Below are 20,329 nucleotides of genomic sequence, written 5' to 3'. Positions count from 1 at the left end.
AAAGGATTAAAAATTATCAAGAAGTATTCAAAAATCAATAATAAATTCTGAAAACTCCTAGCATCGAAGTAATAAAATAGTTAAAAGATAAAACCGCTAAACAGTTTAATTTTTTTTGCAGGAGAAAGAACAGATGTCTGGTCAATAGTGCTACCTAAAAGTTCAGATAATTAAGTTTAAGATCGGTTAATTTTCAAAAAAAACTTCGAAACTTTTATCGAAGTTTTATCAGCCATTCTCTGTCTACTTAAAGCACTAGATATAATCATCACTCAAAGCTAACTAGGAAGCCTATTGAATTCTTAGTTACAGACTCTATGCAATAGGACTACAAAAAATTGTTCGAATTTCATAGCAAATAAAAATTTAATTCCAGTCGGAGCTATAAAATCATGAGCGATTCCTTGAAAACGAATTATTTGTTTGTTGGTCATCATTTGACTGTAAATAAAGTTTGTCATTAACGGAATCTTGATGTGAAAACTGACTGGACTCTAAGTGACATGAAAAAAATAGGAAACGCTTTTTTTAAAAAAAACGTCTCTCAAATAGAGTTCGTATTGTTTTAGGGGGCGATCCCCTATGAGACAAAAACTAACCTTTTTATCGCCTTCCGTCTATTAGGAACACAAAATTGTTTCATTTTGTAGCCTAAAGTGTAATTTTTAATTGGTGTTTTTATGGAAAAAAATCTTAGTTTGATCAAAATTTACGCTAAAACTGAGCAAAATTTGCCAAATTTTACGGGTTCACGCGAAACCTTAAACATCGATAACTCTTCGAAAAACTGATTTTGAAAAAAATCTGATAAACTCCGAATTCTACACCAGACAAGCTTTTTAATTGTACCAATTTCATTTCTCTACGATGAATAAATCGATCGTCCAAAACTGACTGAAAAAAAACCCATTAGAGTATATAGTCCCTCTCACTCACAGGTTGGGCCGAAACAATAAAGGAAACTTTATAACGAACTCATAATAAAGAAAAAGTTTAAAAGTCTCAATATTTTATCTCAACTTGCTGACAAACTCTGATGCCTCCACAACCATTTGCTGTATTTCGTCTCAACTATGCTGAAAATGGGGGAAAATATACGTTAAGTTTTTTGATCTCTGATCTCAAACAAATTTTTAAGATTCTCAAACGAAATAATTTTTGAAAACTAAGATTGGTTTCAAAACAAAATGTTTTCCAGCATTAATATTTAAGTTTCAATAGGGTTTTAAATTTAATTATCCTTCATTCAAAATTTCGATTTATTCAACGTTATCTTTTCATCAAATAAGTGATGTAAAAATTTTTTTGTTTAATAGAAATTTTACTGCGTTGTATCTTTAAAACTCAGGCTTAAACAAAAGTTTCAAGGCTTATGATTTTCTAAGTATTTTTTTCTGCTTATACTCCCCTCTCGTTTCTTGTTGTGCGTCAAGATTTATGAATCCAATGAACAAGTAGTATCTTCTTAATTTATATCACATTTATCTTGCTCAGAGCTTATAAACTCTCTACGGGCGAAAGTTAAATTTATCGAAGAAACACTCAAAAAACCTCAATAATCATTTTCACTGTGAAACTAGACTAGTTTTGGTAAATAATTACGCATTATTTAAAAAACTGATTTCTAGCAAGCAAATAAACCGTTTCTTGGATTGATGGTTCTTTTTGACTACGACTCGTTGATAGAACAATGTAAAATATTGTTTCCTGTGGCTCAGATTTCCGTTGTCTGCAGAACAATCAAAATCTGAAACATCTGGGAATTTCAATCTCCCAGTTTCCAGTTGACCGAAATTTTTTTTTTCTATAAAGTTCCACTACTGAATATTTTGCATAAATACTGGATACCTGAAGTCAGCACGTTCAGTGTTTTTTTTTAGTTTTTCCACATTATTTTTTGAAACATAGTTTTTGTGCATTGTTTTAGCTTTTTACAGGGTTTCTTTAAAAAATTTTAATTAGAACGTTCATTTTACGGAAGTATTTTGATTACAATTTTTTATAGACACCATAATTGGAAATTTTATGCGTCTTGAATTATGATGTCAACCCAGGTATCTTTCACAGTTTTTTTTAACAAAATAACTCAACAATTGGTTCAACAATGCAAAATAAATAATTCCTGTCGTTATGGGGCTAATAAATCAATGAAAATATTAAAGATGTCCACAGAATTTTGCAATTGCTTTTTTGGCTCTCTTTAATGCTTTTAATTGAACTTGTTGCTGTAATATTTTTGCGGTGCAGCTGCGCTTCTCAAATTTTAGTTGGTGTAAGCTACTGTTTCAGTCTTTGTTAGCCTTTGAATGTTGCTTTTTAAGAATTTTCATCGTTTACGATCTTACTGAGGGCTAAATTTTATCTTGCAAGACTAGACAAAAATTTGTTAACGTGCGAGACCTGACAAAATGTTTTAACAAGTCTTAGTCAGTAAATTCAATTTCTTATAACTGCTGATGAGACAACTCTGGCAGAAAGTTGTTACATCTACGATAAAAGTTCCCCCATCATGGGAGGGTGAGGGGGATTTCATTTTTGCCAGCTTACGTTTTAAAAACAACTAATATACGATGATGGTGTTGTTCCAATGAAATATAATGTCCTTTTTCGCGCAAAGTACTATAATGGTCATTTAACTACTGCTTTTTCCAATAAACATAACTGACTATTACAGGTGGAAAAATATTAGATGAAAAGAAGACCGTTTTACACTTGAAACTTAAATAAACGTTTTATTGCCACAAAATTTGAGGATTTGAAAGGAATAATAAATTTACTCTCATAAAGTATCACCAATCTGCAAATTGGGCCGGAACATGGCCAGACATCCTGTTTGAAAACTGTACACGAGTTTAAGCACCGGATTTAAGTGATGTTTAAGTCTTTCCTAACCACAACGCGTGAACAGATTTCAGGTGGCTTAAATTAAACAAACAGACATATCTATTATACGTCATTCATTGAGAAAAAATATTAATCTTGAAACGTACCAACATGCATAACATGCCTTCACTGTCCTGTCTTTTTATCAGTTCGAAAAACCGAACAATAATTTAATTAAATTATTTCTTCTGATTAGCTTTGCGTTTTTTTACGTAGATACACTGAGCTAGATCAAATATTTACGGGTACTTCTAAAATACCAAAAGTCAATCGACATTTCGTTATCAGTACTTTTGTGTTTTGCTAATTTAGTTTCAGCGACTGATTGTGATAAAATAACGGGTGAAAATTGAGTTAAAGGAGCTCAAAACGAAATAACTTCCTGGTTATCTCTAGTTTTAGAGGACAATTGATTGCCTTGAATTTACTCAACCATTTTTAATTTGCAAAAAATTGACTCGAATTAAAATTTCATTTCTTAAATTTAAATTCACAAGTCGGGAAAAGATTTTTCAAATCAAGTACAGCGTTATTACTCAGGATTACATGACTGGTTATAACTAGTAAACTAACCATAGGTATACTTATATGTCTGTGCGTATTCACCCCAGTGGATATTATTCCTTCCCAGGTAATCACACATGATTAACCCTATTATAATCAATCACTATCTTCCTTCAAGACCACCCCCACCTCCTCCCCCCCCCCTCCCTCCCCTCCACTATATTTGACCACTAGTGAACGCTACTTGACCATTCAAGTTTTCAAATCTATTGAGATATCTCCCAGTTAACCTATCTTTTCCTCTCTATTTTTACTTCTTAAATTTTTGAGAAAAAAAAATTTGTGTGGAAGAAGGCTTTCTTTTGACATCTGGAAAATCGAATTATTACGCCAATCGGATCTTGATTTTGCGTAATCAAGATAAAGCAACGTGTCTCTGCATGTAAGCTATCTTTTAAACTGGAAGGAAAAAAGTAACCAAAACATACCAGTGATAATATTGACTATAACTGGCTTTTACGTCATCATCTTGCAAAGGGCAGTTGATGATTTGCAGACTAAATTGCTCCTTTTCCCCTCTAATGAGTCTAGACACCCTTTGAAAAGTCTGATGTCATAATTAAATCATAACTTCCTTCAACTGAAATTTCAATGGCAATTCAAATATCTTCCTGAGTGCTATTATATGGAAAAAACAACAAATTGCAAATAATGCTTTTTTCTTTATGGGCTGAAATAAATTTGCCTCTGAAACAAGCCAAGTGAAAGACTGACATTAAAACTAATGATTTCCTTTTTCTAAGAATTGAATTTTCGAAAGAATTATTTTGTACATGTGGGTGTTACAGGATTTGAATTATCGTATTTGAGTTATGCTTTTTAGTGTGCTATGTTACACATCAAGCTTCGTTGAGATAGTTTCCAAAAAATTAAAACTAGTCATTGTGCAAACATCATAGCGAGCATCTACCGGTACTAAATTTTGCGAGTAAATTTAGTCATTTTTGTATCCACATTTCACTTTTCCTAGTTTATTACATTGTACGTGTGAAACGTACTTACAAACTTAGAGAATGAAAAGGTGTCGCCCTAAATGGAAATTTCAGTCAGTGTTTTCCACTTTTTTAAACTCGAAAAGCGGCATCTACTTTCTGTGCAAAATACTTTTTGTGAAAGGCCATTCCTCAAAATGTCCGTTTTCTAGAACAGGAAGCAAAAATCACTGTTAAAAGTAGCCCAATTCGCTTTTAAGTGAACTGGCTCGAAAAAAAACTAGATTCCACAAAGTAGCACCAAATAATTGCTATTATTTAGGAAAGGATAAAAGTGGCATATTAATCGCTGTGTAATCCTTCATTCTAGTAATCATTGTTTGTAAAAGTGTCATTGGTATCGATCAACAAAACTAAAACTTCTATAGCAACAGAAAAAAATTTTAGACTTACTTGCGAACATGATGCCTAAAAAAATTGATAATTATGTACATCTCGCAAAAGTCATAATAGAATGATAAAATGGTGAGAGTTGTTCATTTGTTGTTCAGTCAATAGCTACAATGCTGTCTGGTTTAAATATTGGTTTTCAATTACCTGAGGAAAAAAATCAAAACAGACTGTTCTTTCCATTATTTTCTGTTCACATGAAAGTCAAAAATTGTTCAAGATATGCTGTGCAAGTTTATATTCTATTGTTAAAACAGATAACACCGTATTGTAAGAGTTATTTTCTTAGATAACCTTAGCATTAACATTTATAACTTCTCTTGAATCTCGTTGCTGCCTCGCGTTTTAGATCGTAGGGTGTCCTGAAGATCGTAATTTTAGATTCTGCTGGTCAACCACCAGACAATTCAGAAAGTCCAGTTTCATTACAGATCAAAGTTTAATATAGTCTTTCTGGTGAAATTTTTGCGTCTTTTCCAATGAAAAAAATCAACTCTGATTATTGTCAATACATGCTCACTTTTAATTTTAAATTTGCTAAAATTTTATATATCGGATAACCCTTTTCTAAATCAATTAAGGACTAATGTTAATTTTTATGTTTTTGAACATTTGGTGTTCAAAAATTTTGCAGAATTGTAAATTGGCAATATATTTTGTATCAATTTCCAGAATAAAAATGTTTATTCTTTATCGAAGGTTGACATATTTACATTAAGCACAAGATTTCAAACGTTAGGACTGTTAAAAAGCATCTTAATGACACTGATGTTTTTTGTCGCAAAAAGTGACAAAATTTTTTCTATATCACATTTTTACCAGAATTTTGAAGTGTGCGCTTCCCCAGAACATATTTTCAATGATATACTCTATTAATGAAGACCGGATAACATTCTATCTGAAAGTTTTCACCTAAAAAGCCTTATTCATTAGATGATTCGTTGAATAAATTTGTGAGATGGAAAACAGTAGATTCGGGTATTTTCGGTTTTTTTTAAATGTCAAAGCAATATTGAGAATTTCATTTTTTCAAGAACAGGCTCTTGATATAATTGATTTTCAACATTTTTGGTACAACATGGTCGTCATGGCTCGTTCCTTTTTGGGTCAAATCTCTAACTTTTATTTCACTTTGAAGCGTATACTTCAATGGAACCTTCTGCGCCGCCTTTTGTTTCAAAGTTGAGTAATGACATTTTTGCGGGCATTGGCAACTTGAGGTATTGTCGAATAGTATGTCTGTTTTTTAACTAAAGTTGTAGAATATAAATTTTATGAGTTGTTCAAAAAAAGTTTCCGAGAACAACTATTCAAAACAGAGGTGATGTACTTCCAGTAAAATCACTACAAGTGGCATCTATCTCTATATTGTTTCTTGACCAATAAAAAGCAACAAAACGTAGTCGTTTCGCTTATCAACAAAGGGTGAAATTATTTTCCTTTTGTTCAGGAGGTGGTGCTGATTATGGCAGTGGTGGTCTCCATAGCAACACTTACCTGGGCGGAGATGCCGTGTCCCGGATGCTGCTTGCCAACTACACCTTCAGATCCCGCCCTGTAGTCAACACTTCAAACCCGATAGTAGTCGAAGTTATGCTCACCGTCATTCAACTTATCACACTGGTTCGATACCTCATTGATACATGAAAGTTCATTGACCTTTTTGTCCCTTTAGATTGTTTATTAGGTGGTGAAGTTAAGAAGAATCTTCTGAATTCTCTTTTCGCCTATTGGAAAAGTGGAGGCAACTCTTGAATAGAATTTAAGCAAGCAACAATTTATTCAGCAATTGGAACTTATATTTACAGTCTTGTCGTTTTTGGGAACAACCGCGATTATTAAGATCGTTCCAACACATCACGATCTGTTCTTATTAAGAATCTGGTCACGATTTCATCAAAATAGCTCAAATTTTGTTTCGCAATATTATATTTTAGCCGTCAAGTTTTTGGTATCGAGAAATATCACGTGAATTTAAGAATCCTTCTGTGATTATCATGTAATCAAAGAACTTTCAAAGCATTGTGCATTGAACTCATAATTCAAAAAGTCTTAAAATATTGGTAAAGCTACAACTTTGTTGTAAATTAAATTTCTGCGACTAAAACTTTTCCATTGCTTGTAAAGCTTTTGATCTCAACCGAATGTCATGCTGAAGCAATCTAATGGAAAACAAACTCCATCTCTTTAGGATTCAAAATCACTTTAACTCTTTTGATTAAATTTACAAAAAACAAAGAAATAGATTTCTCCCGCAATATTGAAATAACTTGGACCAGTGCCAGTCTTTTTCATGTCAGTGGGTGGTACATGTAATCCTGGTTCATACATTGATTAAATATTTAAATCCCTCTGGTTCAAACTGCATAGAAAAGTTAAGCTTCGCCTTGGGTTACTTTTTTGTTAATTATGTCTGGTAACCAACAGCTATAAAAGGAAATCTTGTTGCAGCGTAGTTACAACTAAGAAGAAAACTCGGAACGTACTAAAAGTTGTGCATAGATTTTGCCGTTTTTCCGTACACTCAACTATCATTGTTCTTATATTTTTTCATTATTTTTTAGCCCTTAGAAGCTCGTTTTTATTTTTAGTTAAGGTCTCCGCTGGCCTCCATTGACCTACATTTTCAGTGATCAGAAAGATTTAAAAGATGTGAAGACATCAAGAAAATATTTTTGATTTAAAGATACCTTGGTTGAGGAATTTCGTTTTTCACTTGTCAGAAATCGTCGTTTTTTAATCGTTTTCATAAGACAAAAACGATCAAAGCCCTTACGTGGTAATCGTCAATTACGATACGTAGTAATTTTTGTCATAATCGAAAGCTAATCAAGAAATTTTGATAGGCGATGACATCATTTGAGAAAAATTATCAAGTGGATCTTGCTACAGATAAATAATTGATACAGATTTCGTCTCATCAGTTGGGCATATTTTCGAGTTAAAAAATCCAGCCGTTTATTTGTTTGCCACGTCTATCGAGACGTTTGCCACGTGTTCATACCTTAGCCATAAAACGCTAACCATGTGTGTTTATCATGATTTCAAGCCTGCAAGCTAATTGTTAAAAAACGACAGCTGTGATAGTAAAAGAGAAAACATTTCAGTCTCATTTACAGATATCGAAAAAAATTTCCTACAGATTAAAGCATAATTATTCTTCTCTGACAAAATTATAGGTTAATGGAAAATTTTCTGAACCTTTTTTGGTAAGTCTGGATAGCTCTTCGGCTATGAATAAATACTATTTTTGTTATAAACAGTTTTTAAAAAACAACTAAGTAGAACCATGTGATACCGAGTTATTTGGTTCCGCCAATAACTTGTGATTACGACACCCAAATTACTCTTATTCAGTTGGTTGCTTAACTCAAGTAGTTGTTTCAATCGGTTACATAACAAAATACTTAATGCCAAAATACCCGACGCCAATATGCCCAATTCATTCACAATAAAATTTTCGTTCTATAATCCTATTACAAATTAGCACTTGGTATTTCAATTATGTTTAATCATTTTTAAGTGAGTAATTTAATCCCATCTTCGGTTGTGATAGTTTGATATCAAATCCCATGGGCGACTGATCCATGCCCATGACCCCCCGAGGTATGGCCAGAGGCACTATCTAAATGCTATGCAAAATAATCGTTCTGGTAATTTCAACATTAGGATAGCACATTTGATAAAATTTTGAAAATTTGTTTTATAATGTACATTGGAATTGGGTAATTTGTTCTGAAACAGTCAAACTCATAACAGACTCAAAAGGTTGCTAAAATAAATACTTGTCTCATGCCTGCTGAACACAATTTTCTTGCCATTTATTTAGACTTACTTTAAATGTCATGTGAAGTCATTGCCAACAGAAACAAATCGCGTTGAGTTGATTTTTATAGTTCTGGCTGTATGAACCTTCGGTTATCTGAGCGCACGCCGTACTTCAGGATGAATAACAGATTTTACTACTCTGAGCTATGGCTGTTTATTTGTTAGTATTTCGGTGAAATGGCATCCATTTTTTCCATGAAAACTCCATTTTGGACACTCGTGCAAAAATTCAGAGGCTTTCATACAAATTGAAGACAAATAAACTAAACCCAGATTGAGGTGCCAGAGGGAAACCGGTATTTCCAGATGGTCCCTGACGGAAAGTATCTATGTTCATACCGTTCCAGACGGTAAGATCTTGATCAGACTTTCGTGCGTTAACCAGACTTTTCTGCGTTCTTGTTCAGACTTTCATGCGTTGGTCAGACTTCCGTGCGGCCTTGTTCAGACTTTTGTGTGGTCACCAGACTTTCTTTCCACCACCAGGTTTCTTGTATTCAAGTCCACACTTTCGTGCATTCATCTGTTTTTTGCGCGTTCAACAATTTTTCGTACCTACAACAGATTTTGTGCGTTCATGTTCAGTTTTTCATGCGTTCAAAGTCCGACAAATTTCAATAACTACACGTAACTTATTTATTCACAATTAGCATAACTTAGACATTTTGTATATACATCCTCAAAATTATTGATTGGTTAGTAGAGTTTAAAAAAACTTTACGTAAACTTGAAAAAAAGCTGACTAAAATATGTAGTAATTTAGTATCTTTGATGTAGTCTGACTTGTAAGGCGGATCTGACTTGTAATCTGTCATTTTGGGCTCTCTGCCTTGAAGGCTATCAATTCAGTGGCCACTCTGGAGTAAGAATGCTATGAGTCATCGAATAGGTATCAGTAATTTTAACAAGGCAGAAAAATATTAGTGCTTTCATGTCCAGATTTTTATGTGTTCATGTCTTCGTGTCCAGACTTTCATGCGTTCATGTCCAGACTTTTGTGCGTTCAGGTTTAGACGTTCGCGCGTTTTTCGATGTTTCCAGGCTATGTAATTTTGAACACACGACGCCCCATCGTAAGTTTATCTTTGGTCTCGATATACTTGATTCCTTCTGGGACCTCAACCTGAGTATAATTATCTTCTAATAGGTGTACTAACTAGTGCTAACTAGACAGATGTTAGTACGATTAATGAATTCACCCTATTAACTATTCTGCCGTACTAGATAGTTATCCTGTATGATCTTGCATAAACTTGAAATTTTCGGCATTTTACCAAGCGTTGTTTGTGCGAAATCTGCCAGAACTTTGAGGGAATCAGATCAAAAGTAAAAATTTTTAATTCTTATTATTATTTGTGTCTTGAAATTTTTTTGTCAATCAAATTACATAACCACATCATGTTTTAGCACGAAAAGCAGCAGGAAATGGCCACCAAAGTATGGCTGGATCAGGTATGTTTGAACTCATTTTTCACATTTAATAGATTACCTCTATATTAAACCATTTTAGCTCAAAATGTTTTTGTTTTATTCCATGAAAGGTGCTACAGTCTTTTTTTTCTGTGCATATTTATTTGGAAAAATTGGGGAAAAATTTTCTGAACAACCGTGACACATTCGATAAATTTTCAACCTTTTAAAGTGATGTCGGTGTCTTTTGATGTGGAATTATTGTTTGATTCGCGGGAGGCGCTTTCGAACCAGCGAACAATATCATTGAATTACTTTTGCCAATTTAAACACAAAACAAGCATCACTTCCTTAATTGGAAAGGATATAAAATTTTATGAATTTGACCAGCAACAAAATAAAACAAAGACACGTTCAAATATATTCCTTTTATATCCCCTTCATTAATCTAAAAATTCGTCCATTTTCTTTTACAGGCGCTTCCTTTTTCCTGTCTCTCAAACAAGATTTTCAAGAACGAAAAATTTCGACCGTCAATTTGAAAAGGGATATTTTTTTGCTAATGTGCTGATGAAAACGTGAAAACATCCATTTTCCACAGAACCGCTTCCTCAAAATCAAGGAAACCCTTTTAGCCAGCGTGTCCTCTCCCATAATTGTACCCCACCATTTCCCTAATGAGGCAATGCACCTATTTTGGATGAAAAAAATGGAAAATTGGAAAACATGAAAAACCGGTTAAAACGGGTGAAAAAATGTAAATGGGTAAAAATGAAGAGCAATTTGAAGAATGATTTGGACAAAACGTGGATTGGATTCACAGTGCAGAGCTTGGTAATTTTTTTGACGGTATTTGGGGGGGGGGTAGTATGATTGGGGACAGGGAATGGGGATGTAGGTTTAGGTATTAGGGTGATAACGTAGCGTGGGACAATTACCAACTTATAAGTGCGCAATATGATGTGACGAAAGAAGGCTTGATGCAAAAGGTAATCAAAAGGGACTTTGATCTGTGATTGAAGTTTCAAGGGCTGCCAATTTGATTATCTCTACCATAGAAGGGGCCCCAAAGACTCAGTTTGTACCTTGCTATTTCAGTTTGTACAGTTTTTCATGCTCTCTCAACCCCGCGTAGGCAGACTTCAAAGTTTTCAGCTGTTCATGGTTTGCTCAAGGATAACAGAATTTTAAATTTCTGTAAAGGCTATTCTGTTTGGCAAAAAAGCAATTTTGGTGTTTCAGTTTTAATCAGATTAAAACGTGTCTAAGGTGACTAACGTAAGACACTAAGCCAAGCCTTTTCGAATTTGAAGGTGCTGTCTAAATTTAGAAATTGCATTGGGAAAATCTTTAAATATCCCAAGCACCAGTTTTAGCAGATTTAAAAACTGCATGTATGGCTCAAACATTAAAAGGAATCTTCCTTATTGATAAAGGTTGACAAAAAAACTGAAATGGAGAAAACTTTTGGGCAACAAAAAATTCATTTTAAATCCCACTAAGTCTAACAAATAAGCTAACATTCCAAATGGTTTTTACGACGAGTTAAATATGAACTACTATTGAAAGATGTCTGGCGCAAAACTTCGAAGACAATGCTTTCACTTAAAGATAGAGCCTTGTGTCACATTATAATAATCCCTAAATCGCACATTAACGACGTTGTTTATAAAAATTTTTACTTGCTCTCAACCGAGTTTGTAGCAACTATATGACTCCTGCTGGTCTTTCCTACGACTCGAGGAGGAGTATTGTTATTCGACAGGTTTTCATGACGCGAAAAGTAATACCGGTATTGCAAAGGTCTTTACCACTCGAGGAAGAGTATTGACAATATTCAAACTTTTTAAAGTATAAGCATACTTCTTCATGATACACGCCTATCTACCCGCAACATCCACCTACGTGCCTCCCTTCCCCTCCCAACTACTTACCCCTCCCACCTAATCATCCCTTCACCCTGCTATCTATCTCGCTCCCAACCACCACCTACTTTTACCCCAGCCAGCTACCTATCCGCCCACCTAACCACCCATACCGTCCATCTACCTACATCCCACCTCACCCACCCCACACTCTACCCCCTCCCCATGCAGATCTTGCCATATCGCACAACTCGAAACAAAGCATTCTCTCTGCTTTTTGCAAAAACTGTTGTTGTATTCACCAGTCGTCCTAATCTTTACAGCAGACTCATAGCAGTATTTTGTTCTTTCTTCTTTTTCTTCTGCATTAGTTCACAGCTTGTCCAACAGTTTGCAGAAAAAATATTGGCCTTTCTAGGCTATTTAGATGACAGCCAATTGAAATTCGTTCTTATAGGTTTTAGTTACCAGCCCGGATTCTTAATTGTATGGATAGTAGCAGATAGATAAGGAAACGAGAGTATTTGTATTTATGAAATGAAATGAAAAAACTATTTTTGAAAACTAGTTTAAAATGAAAATAACAAATATATTTTAATTTTTCTTCTTCTTTCAATCCCAATAAGCCTAATCAATAGCCTATATTTTACGGCAATTTTTATGGTATATTTTTAATAAGCACAAAATTTGTTATTTGCAGTCTTTTTCATATCTCCAAATTAAGAAAGATTTGTTGAGAAATTATAATGTATGACTCTTTGAGTTGTTCAAGTTTTTCGGGTGACTATAGTTTTTAGGCAATCTTTCGTACTATCAACTTTTCGACTTCTCTTCGTCTGAACACTCTTTCAAGGATTTGCCCTCAAACGTGGGATACACAAGGGAAATCCCGAAGTCATTAGGCTCTCATAGAGCTTTAGGGATCATTAATCGTCAGGTATGCAATTCACCAAAACTGGTTAACCGACATGTTTTCTGATAAAATTGTTGTAATTTTATGTTTTAAAGGGGGCTGTTCTTAATCTTTGAGCCCCTAAGTTAACCCTCGATCTCCTGCCACCCACTTTTCATTTCCCCAACTCCATTTCCCTCAACCAATGACGAATCTAACCGCTCGCCGTGAATTTGAGAGCAATTTCGCCAGAGCTTAGTTGGCTGCGTTCATATAAAAGAAACAATTCCATACTTGGAAAAAAGTGCCTTGTGAAAAAAATTTTAATCTACAAAACCTCAGAGGAAAATATGTAGATTGTGCAGTTTGAAAATAAAGGAGTTCTATCCTCGAAAGTTTTCTAATTAAATATTCTTAGGTAAAACCATTTCCTGTCAACTTCCACGAGGAACCTAGAACGATAGTAGGAAACCTTGCTTGTTTGTTCAATTGAGTAGTCCTATTGAAACCTTTGATTTCCTCTCGAATGATGGTTGACCTGTTTGTGGAAATCTTGAATCTCCCAAACTCTAAAAATGTGAGAATGTGTCCAAATTTTGCTGAATTAGCCAACTAAAAGCATGAAAGGTTAATATTACTTGCATCGGAAGGAGAATTTCTTGCAGTAAGAGAATGTTAATTAATTGTTGTAATTAATTCTGACACTTATTAAATATACAGTGCTCGGATTGTTTGCTTTTGAAGTTAAGATCATTTCAATTAATGACTTATTATTTTGTTTATTTGTTTAATTTTTTTGAAGTGCTTTTGAAGAGAAACACGATTTGTCTGTGAAAATTTTGATTGAGAAACATTTCTGCTCTCGAAAAAGTTAATTGGCGTATTAGCATTTGAGCAATTCAATAACAAAAATTTTGAATGAGGTGTTTGATGGGCCGTCTTTAAAGTTGCTTCATGAAAAAGGCCTTGGTTATAATGTCCAAAACAATTAGCCGAAATGATATGATCTTATTGGGCTTTCTTTTTTATTAAAAAAATGGAGGCACCTCTAATTTCGACAGAAGACAGCTGTCGACACTATAGTTTTTTGGTAGAAACTCATGACCTTGAGGACCATGATGGTCAAAGTATTTTTATATCGAACAGTTTCCGTCGCTTAGGACGGAATATTAATGGCACCTCAGAGTTATTTTGGCACACGATCCGGAATCGACCTGAGGTCTGTAGTGCACCCTCTACATCCTTTTCTGCACCCTGTACCAAAAAAAGCGAAGCCCCTATTTGTCCCCCAAACCAAGTGGCCACTTTTCACCCCATTACAAGCAAATTGCAGATTGGCAGCCTCCATCTATTATTTATACAACTATTAATAGCGCTAGAAACCCAACAGTTGAACAGGGTAATGACAACAATTAACATAACACAAAAGTACCGCTTTAGTTTCCTGTGAATAGAGTCTATGCAGTAAAGGCAATAACGACCTTATTTTTTTTACAAAAAATGTCGACTTTTACCTTTAACTTGTTGTGTTATAAAGTTTCTTTTGACGTTAGCCACTCATAGCTACAATAACAGTTGTGTATTCTGAATTATTTTTTGTTTCAGTACTGGACAGATGAGTTTCTGGTGTGGGAGCCAGAAGACATGAATGACATCACGTGGATGACATTTCGTTCAAACGAGATATGGGTGCCAGACATTGCCATTGACAACAGGTGGGATTCTAGTTTTTACAACCATTTTCTTGGCTTCGTAGGCAGTTGCAGTTCCGAGTCAGGTTTGGATGTTAATCTTGCAAGATCTTGCAAGGATCTTGCACGAGTTTTGCAAGATTAACCTCTGGTTTCGGCCAGTGGTACAGCAAGTCTGCTGCATGATTGCGTATCTGTCTTATGAAACAAAATAAACAAAAAACAGACAACGAAAACTGCAACATTTAATGCCTGGTAAGTTAGATTTCCCAACCCTTCCCCCGTCGATTGGAAAAACTCAAAAGGAATTTAAAATGCCACAAGAGTCCTATTTACATTCATCAAGGGGTTTAGTTCATCAGACAAATGTGACTCCCGTCCCAATAAGAGCAAGATACTCGTGCGCAGTTGTTTCATATGAGGGTAACGTAGTTGCCAGTTTTTCGAGTTACCCGAAGTTGTTTTGTGCAGTGGCTTTTGTTCAAATCAAAACAAGCTGAACGCCAATTTGGGGCTTATTCGACTGATTCGGCGTACATATCGGATTATAAAGTTATGAATGAGCCCTTATTCTACCAATTTGAGCTATGATTCTGTACAAAATAGCATATTCATTATTTTTGATTTTTACTTTGAATAAACTCTACTGATCATTTGCCTGACTTAATTCTGTCCCATTTTGAGACACACCGTGTCAATTAGGCATATATCTTGTTCACGACCCAGGCGGCAGGGTTTAATTAATCCTTATCAAGGCTACATTTTGATCAGCAGTGAAGGTGCGGGTTGGGAATTGAGAGGAATGCTCTTGTGTGGGCGTATTTAATTTTGCCCCCCATATCCCATCCCCATAACCCATCTTCGTTTCTTTATTCTTTCCCTTTTTGGGTTAAATTGAGCAGAAAAAAGATATGCAAATGACGTCTAATGCACTTGAACATGTCGGCTGTAGTGGGCTTCACGCAAGAGTATTTAATACGTTTGAAAAGGTCACTCAAACGTCCTTATGACCATTTTAAAGCCCACAGTTCAGATTGTAAAACGGCCTCAGAAGAATGTAGTCAATATTGCCTTCAGACCAGCACTGATGCATTATTGATTTTCATCCGTCTTTCAGAGAACTAAATCTAAATGCTCAACTATTTTCGAGCTCTCAAAAAAACTTTATCAACACATGACAATTAGCGATTTTGTTTGAACTCGAAAATTTTAATTTGAGACAATATAACCAGATAGTTAGGTATTCATATACTCTTCGAGAAAATTTATTGTATAATATATAAAAGTAAAGTTGTAAAATAATAAGCAATTATTTGAGAAAACTTTAGTTTGTCATTTTGGTTGCTTCACAAAGCGTATCAAAATAACCTACAAAATAAGGAAAACGTTAATTATTTAGTCCTAAATATTTTTTGAGAGCCGAACTTTTTTTGTCAACGCGTATGAACCTCATAATCATTTTTGGGGCAGACTTTGATAATGAATAATTTAAAGAAGAGACAAAATCGATTTACAGTTTCAGGCTTTCCACCTGATTTCGATTCTTGATCGTTTAATTATTTATGTTCGAAAGGAAGCTAAGTCTATTGAATATAATATAATGCCACAATTCCATAGAAGGAAACTCATTCATCACTGACGTAGAAATTTGAGACGCTATGATGACACCATTGCCGCGTTACTGTGAAATATTATTGCAAAACGCGCAGTCATTGACAATTTATACTGAATAGGCCAAAATGGGATCAGAACTGTAGAACCTCCAGCTTGATATCTGATTTTTGTAAAACAATGTGCATTTACAGATAATGTTCCGACCCCTCTCATCCATATTTTTGGCTTAATTGCCTACCAATTAAACCTATGAGGAGGAGAAAAAAACTGTCAAAAACTCAAATACTGTTCAAAAAAAATTGGTGGATGGATAAAAAATTGTCGCCAACGCAAACCACTTAGTAGCATAAACAATGCCATAAATGAGAGCCGATGATGCCTGCCATTATCATCACTAACAATGCGAAAGAGGAAAGACAAAAAATTAAACAACAACAGCAAACTTTACTCATATCCAAAACTCGATGTCTGTTTTTTGGGAAAAGAAACTTAATAACAATGTCAAAATAGCGTCACATAGAACCTAAACTCAAAATTTTAAATTGCACTTCTCTATTAAAAACATGATATCAGTCTTGAATGAGATTTGTTAACAAGCAGACAAAACTAAAGAAATAAAACTGCAAAGTTAGAAAATACGTTGAATTTTTTGAAAACAGATAGTTAAAGAAAACCATTAAATGTCAACTGAAATCTTATATCTTTATGTTCGTTCAGAGCTCCATGTGAAGACAATGAGACTTACATTATCCAGAATATGTCGTACGTCTACAAAAACAAACTACAAATACAGAGGAAGAACAAAACTTCAAATAAATTTTGCGAGAAAACGGTGTCGAAGCTGTTAAAACCATAATCTATTCCGTAAAAAAAGATCTGGTCAATTTAGTTCTGGGCACCAATAATGTGAAGTGTGACCTCTAAGTAAGGTAAATAAGACTAGGTTACCTAGTAAAAAAGACTAGGTAAGAAGTAGGAAAAATGGCAAAGTCAAAAAACACAGTTAGGTTTTTCGAAGAGTAAATAACTCCAAACAATGAAAAACCTTGCATATCAACTCAAAATTTTCAAAATGAATTAGTTTTATGAAATCGTTTTACGTTCCATCAGACCTTCCTATAAAAACATTGAGACCTCTGCTTATCAAGAATATGTTGTATGTCAACAAAGCCAAACAACAAACACAGACGAAAAACAAAATCTCAGTTAAATTTTGCGAGAAAACAATGTCGGAGCAGCAAAACCATAACTCATTCTTTAAAAAGTATATAATCATTTGCGCTCTTTTCTAACACCAATTATGTGATCTGCAAACTCTGGCTATTGAGTCTAGATAACAACTGGACGAAAATAGGATAAAAAGGCAATGTTAAAAATACACTGTTGTTTTTCAAAAAAAATGTTTTGAAGCAATAAAAAGATTAGCTGTTAAGTAAATTATTCAAATTATTTGTCCAAGGAAAGCCAATGAGATCTGTCTGTTAATAGGATTTGTCAAATGTGTTTAAAAAGAACGACAAATACAGACCAAAAATTAAATTTTTTATTTTATTTTTGCCAAAAACTGGCGTCGAAGCAGTGAAAATAATAAGTCATCCACTTAACACATTCGATATGTTCAATTATGCCGTTCTTCAACAGTAATACTGTGAAGTGCGACATTCATTTAATGAGACCAGGTAACAAGTAGACAAAAGGAACAATAAAGTGCAACGTTAAAATTTTTCGAACTTTTGATTTAAAGGTCACGAAAATCTTTAGCTATCAATTCAAATCATTTATTTATCCATAACATTGTTTTGTGGATTGTTGTCAATCGGATTGTTTTATACAACGACAACAACAAGGACAGGACAAATAAGGAGATAAATGGAACACTTTATTAAATTTTGTTAAAAGAGGGGGTCGAAGCCGTTAAAATCATAATCTGTTCACTGAAAATATTGATATTTTCCATTATGCTTTCGTTACAAACACCTGTGATCTTATATTTGACCTGTCAGTAATGTGACAATACAAGAGCAGGAACCTCAGAAAAATGTTAAAGAAAATTTGTAAAGACACGTAGTATCAAATTAAACATCAAATTGACCAAAAAAGAACTAAGGACAGCTCAATATTTGTTTCATATCGCAAACAAGTACTTTTAAAGTCAAATCGATCATTAACTCTTAGCTGAGAAACTAGAGTGGTTTCCTTTTAGCTCATTAGGAAGCCAACTGAACCTGCCTTAGGTACTTCTTGATGTAAATTGTTCTGTTCTGTAATGAACTTGAAAAACAAAAATTCAGTTTTTTTCAAAAAAGACAGCTATTGATCACAATTCGAAAGTTTTTGAACTCTAAAAAAATGGTTAGACCTAATTCAGCTTTGTTATTGCCGTTCGTCCAGTAGGAACACGAAATTATTTCGATTATAATGTATATGGATAATTTGATAAACAAAAATCAATATATCAGTATTAAATGATGTATTGTGGATAATTAATGAGTTAAATCACCAAAAAACGGAAAAAAATTTAATTCAAAAACAATCACAATGGAGGTGAAAGTAAAACGAGCCCTCTTTGGACTTAACGAAGTGTGTTTCTGAAGTTTTGAGGTTTGGTAATCCGGCAAATTTGAAAAAGTTGACTAAAAAAGCTTATTTTATGCCAATTGTGATGAAAAAAGGCTGTTTTGAAAAATTTATCAGAGTTTTCATTCAAAAAGTCTGAACAAACAGCAACACATGTCTATTTTTAGATGTTAAACCCCAAACACTATTGGCACCGGATCTTAACATTTTTTCAGCAAAGTTGGCAAAAAAAGGTTGCTCAACAATACTGAAAATGTGAACAAACGCCTGATCTAAAATCTGTCAAATATTCACAAAGCTTTCAAGCTCATTAACTCTGAATAAAAAACGAAATTCAAAGAAAGCTTTATCTTTATGTTCATTCAGAGCTCCATGTCACTACACTGAGATCTTTATGTTCATTCAGAGCTCCATGTGACGACACTGAGACTTACATTATCCAGAATATGTCGTACGTCTACAAAAACAAACTACAAATACAGAGGAAGAACAAAACTTCAAATAAATTTTGCAAGAAAACGGTGTCGAAGCTGTTAAAACCATAATCTATTCCGTAAAAAAAGATCTGGTCAATTTAGTTCTGGGCACCAATAATGTGAAGTGTGACCTCTGAGTAAGGTAAATAAGACTAGGTTACCTAGTAAAAAAGACTAGGTAAGAAGTAGGAAAAATGGCAAAGTCAAAAAATACAGTTAGGTTTTTCGAAGAGTAAATAACTCCAAACAATGAAAACTCTTGCATATCAACTCAAAATTTTTAAATTGAATTAGTTTTATGAAATCCTTTTTTTTTGTTCCATCAGACCTCCTTTTAAAAACATTGAGACCTCTGCTTATCAAGAATTTGTTGTATGTCAACAAAGCCAAACAACAAATACAGACGAAAAACAAAACCTCAGTTAAATTTTGCGAGAAAACAATGTCGGAGCAGCAAAACCATAACTCATTCTTTAAAAGTATATAATCAATTGCGCTCTTTTCTAATACCAATTATGTGATCTGCAAACACTGGTTATTGAGTCTAGGTAACAACTGGACGAAAATAGGATAAAAAGGCAATGTTAAAAATACACTGTTGTTTTTCAAAAAAAAAATGTTTTTGAAGCAATAAAAAGATTAGCTGTTAAATAAAAATATTCAATTATTTGTCCAAGGAAAGCCAATGAGATCTGTCTGTTAATAGGATTTGTCAAATGTGTTTAAAAAGAACGACAAATACAGACCAAAAATTAAATTTTTTATTTTATTTTTGCCAAAAACTGGTGTCAAAGCAGTGAAAATAATAAGTCATCCACTTAACACATTCGATATGTTCAATTATGCCGTTCTTCAACAATAATACTGTGAAGTGCGACATTCAATTAATGAGACCAGGTAACAAGTAGACAAAAGGAACAATAAAGTGCAACGTTAAAATTTTTCGAACTTTTGATTTAAAGGTCACGAAAATCTTTAGCTATCAATTCAAATCATTACGTAAGTTCTTTTTTTATCCATAACAAGCTTGCTAGAACTGCAGCTATCGGATTGTTTTATACAACGATAACAACAAGGACAAATAAGGAGATAAATGAAACATTTTATTAAATTTTGTTAAAAGAGGGGGTCGAAGCCGTTAAAATCA

The 20,329-nt window shown here is 33.9% G+C and overlaps 1 protein-coding gene across 2 annotated transcripts in view; it reads left to right on the top strand.

The window, feature by feature from the left end:
- Positions 1-20,329, top strand: part of LOC142349275 (neuronal acetylcholine receptor subunit beta-3-like) — a 64,516-nt gene that overhangs the window by 27,342 nt on the left and 16,845 nt on the right. For both annotated transcript variants that reach the window (XM_075400730.1, XM_075400729.1), the window contains 3 exons: positions 6,280-6,452; positions 10,065-10,109; positions 14,430-14,539. In XM_075400730.1, coding sequence (XP_075256845.1) covers positions 6,280-6,452; positions 10,065-10,109; positions 14,430-14,539 — 328 coding nt within the window. The remainder of the gene's footprint in view (positions 1-6,279; positions 6,453-10,064; positions 10,110-14,429; positions 14,540-20,329) is intronic.

Source organism: Convolutriloba macropyga, chromosome 11 (assembly GCF_964194025.1).
Source record: "Convolutriloba macropyga chromosome 11, txConMacr16.3, whole genome shotgun sequence".
NCBI lineage: Eukaryota > Metazoa > Xenacoelomorpha > Acoela > Convolutidae > Convolutriloba > Convolutriloba macropyga.
Note: the sequence above shows the minus strand (reverse complement) of the source record. Positions and strands in the feature narration are given on the sequence as shown.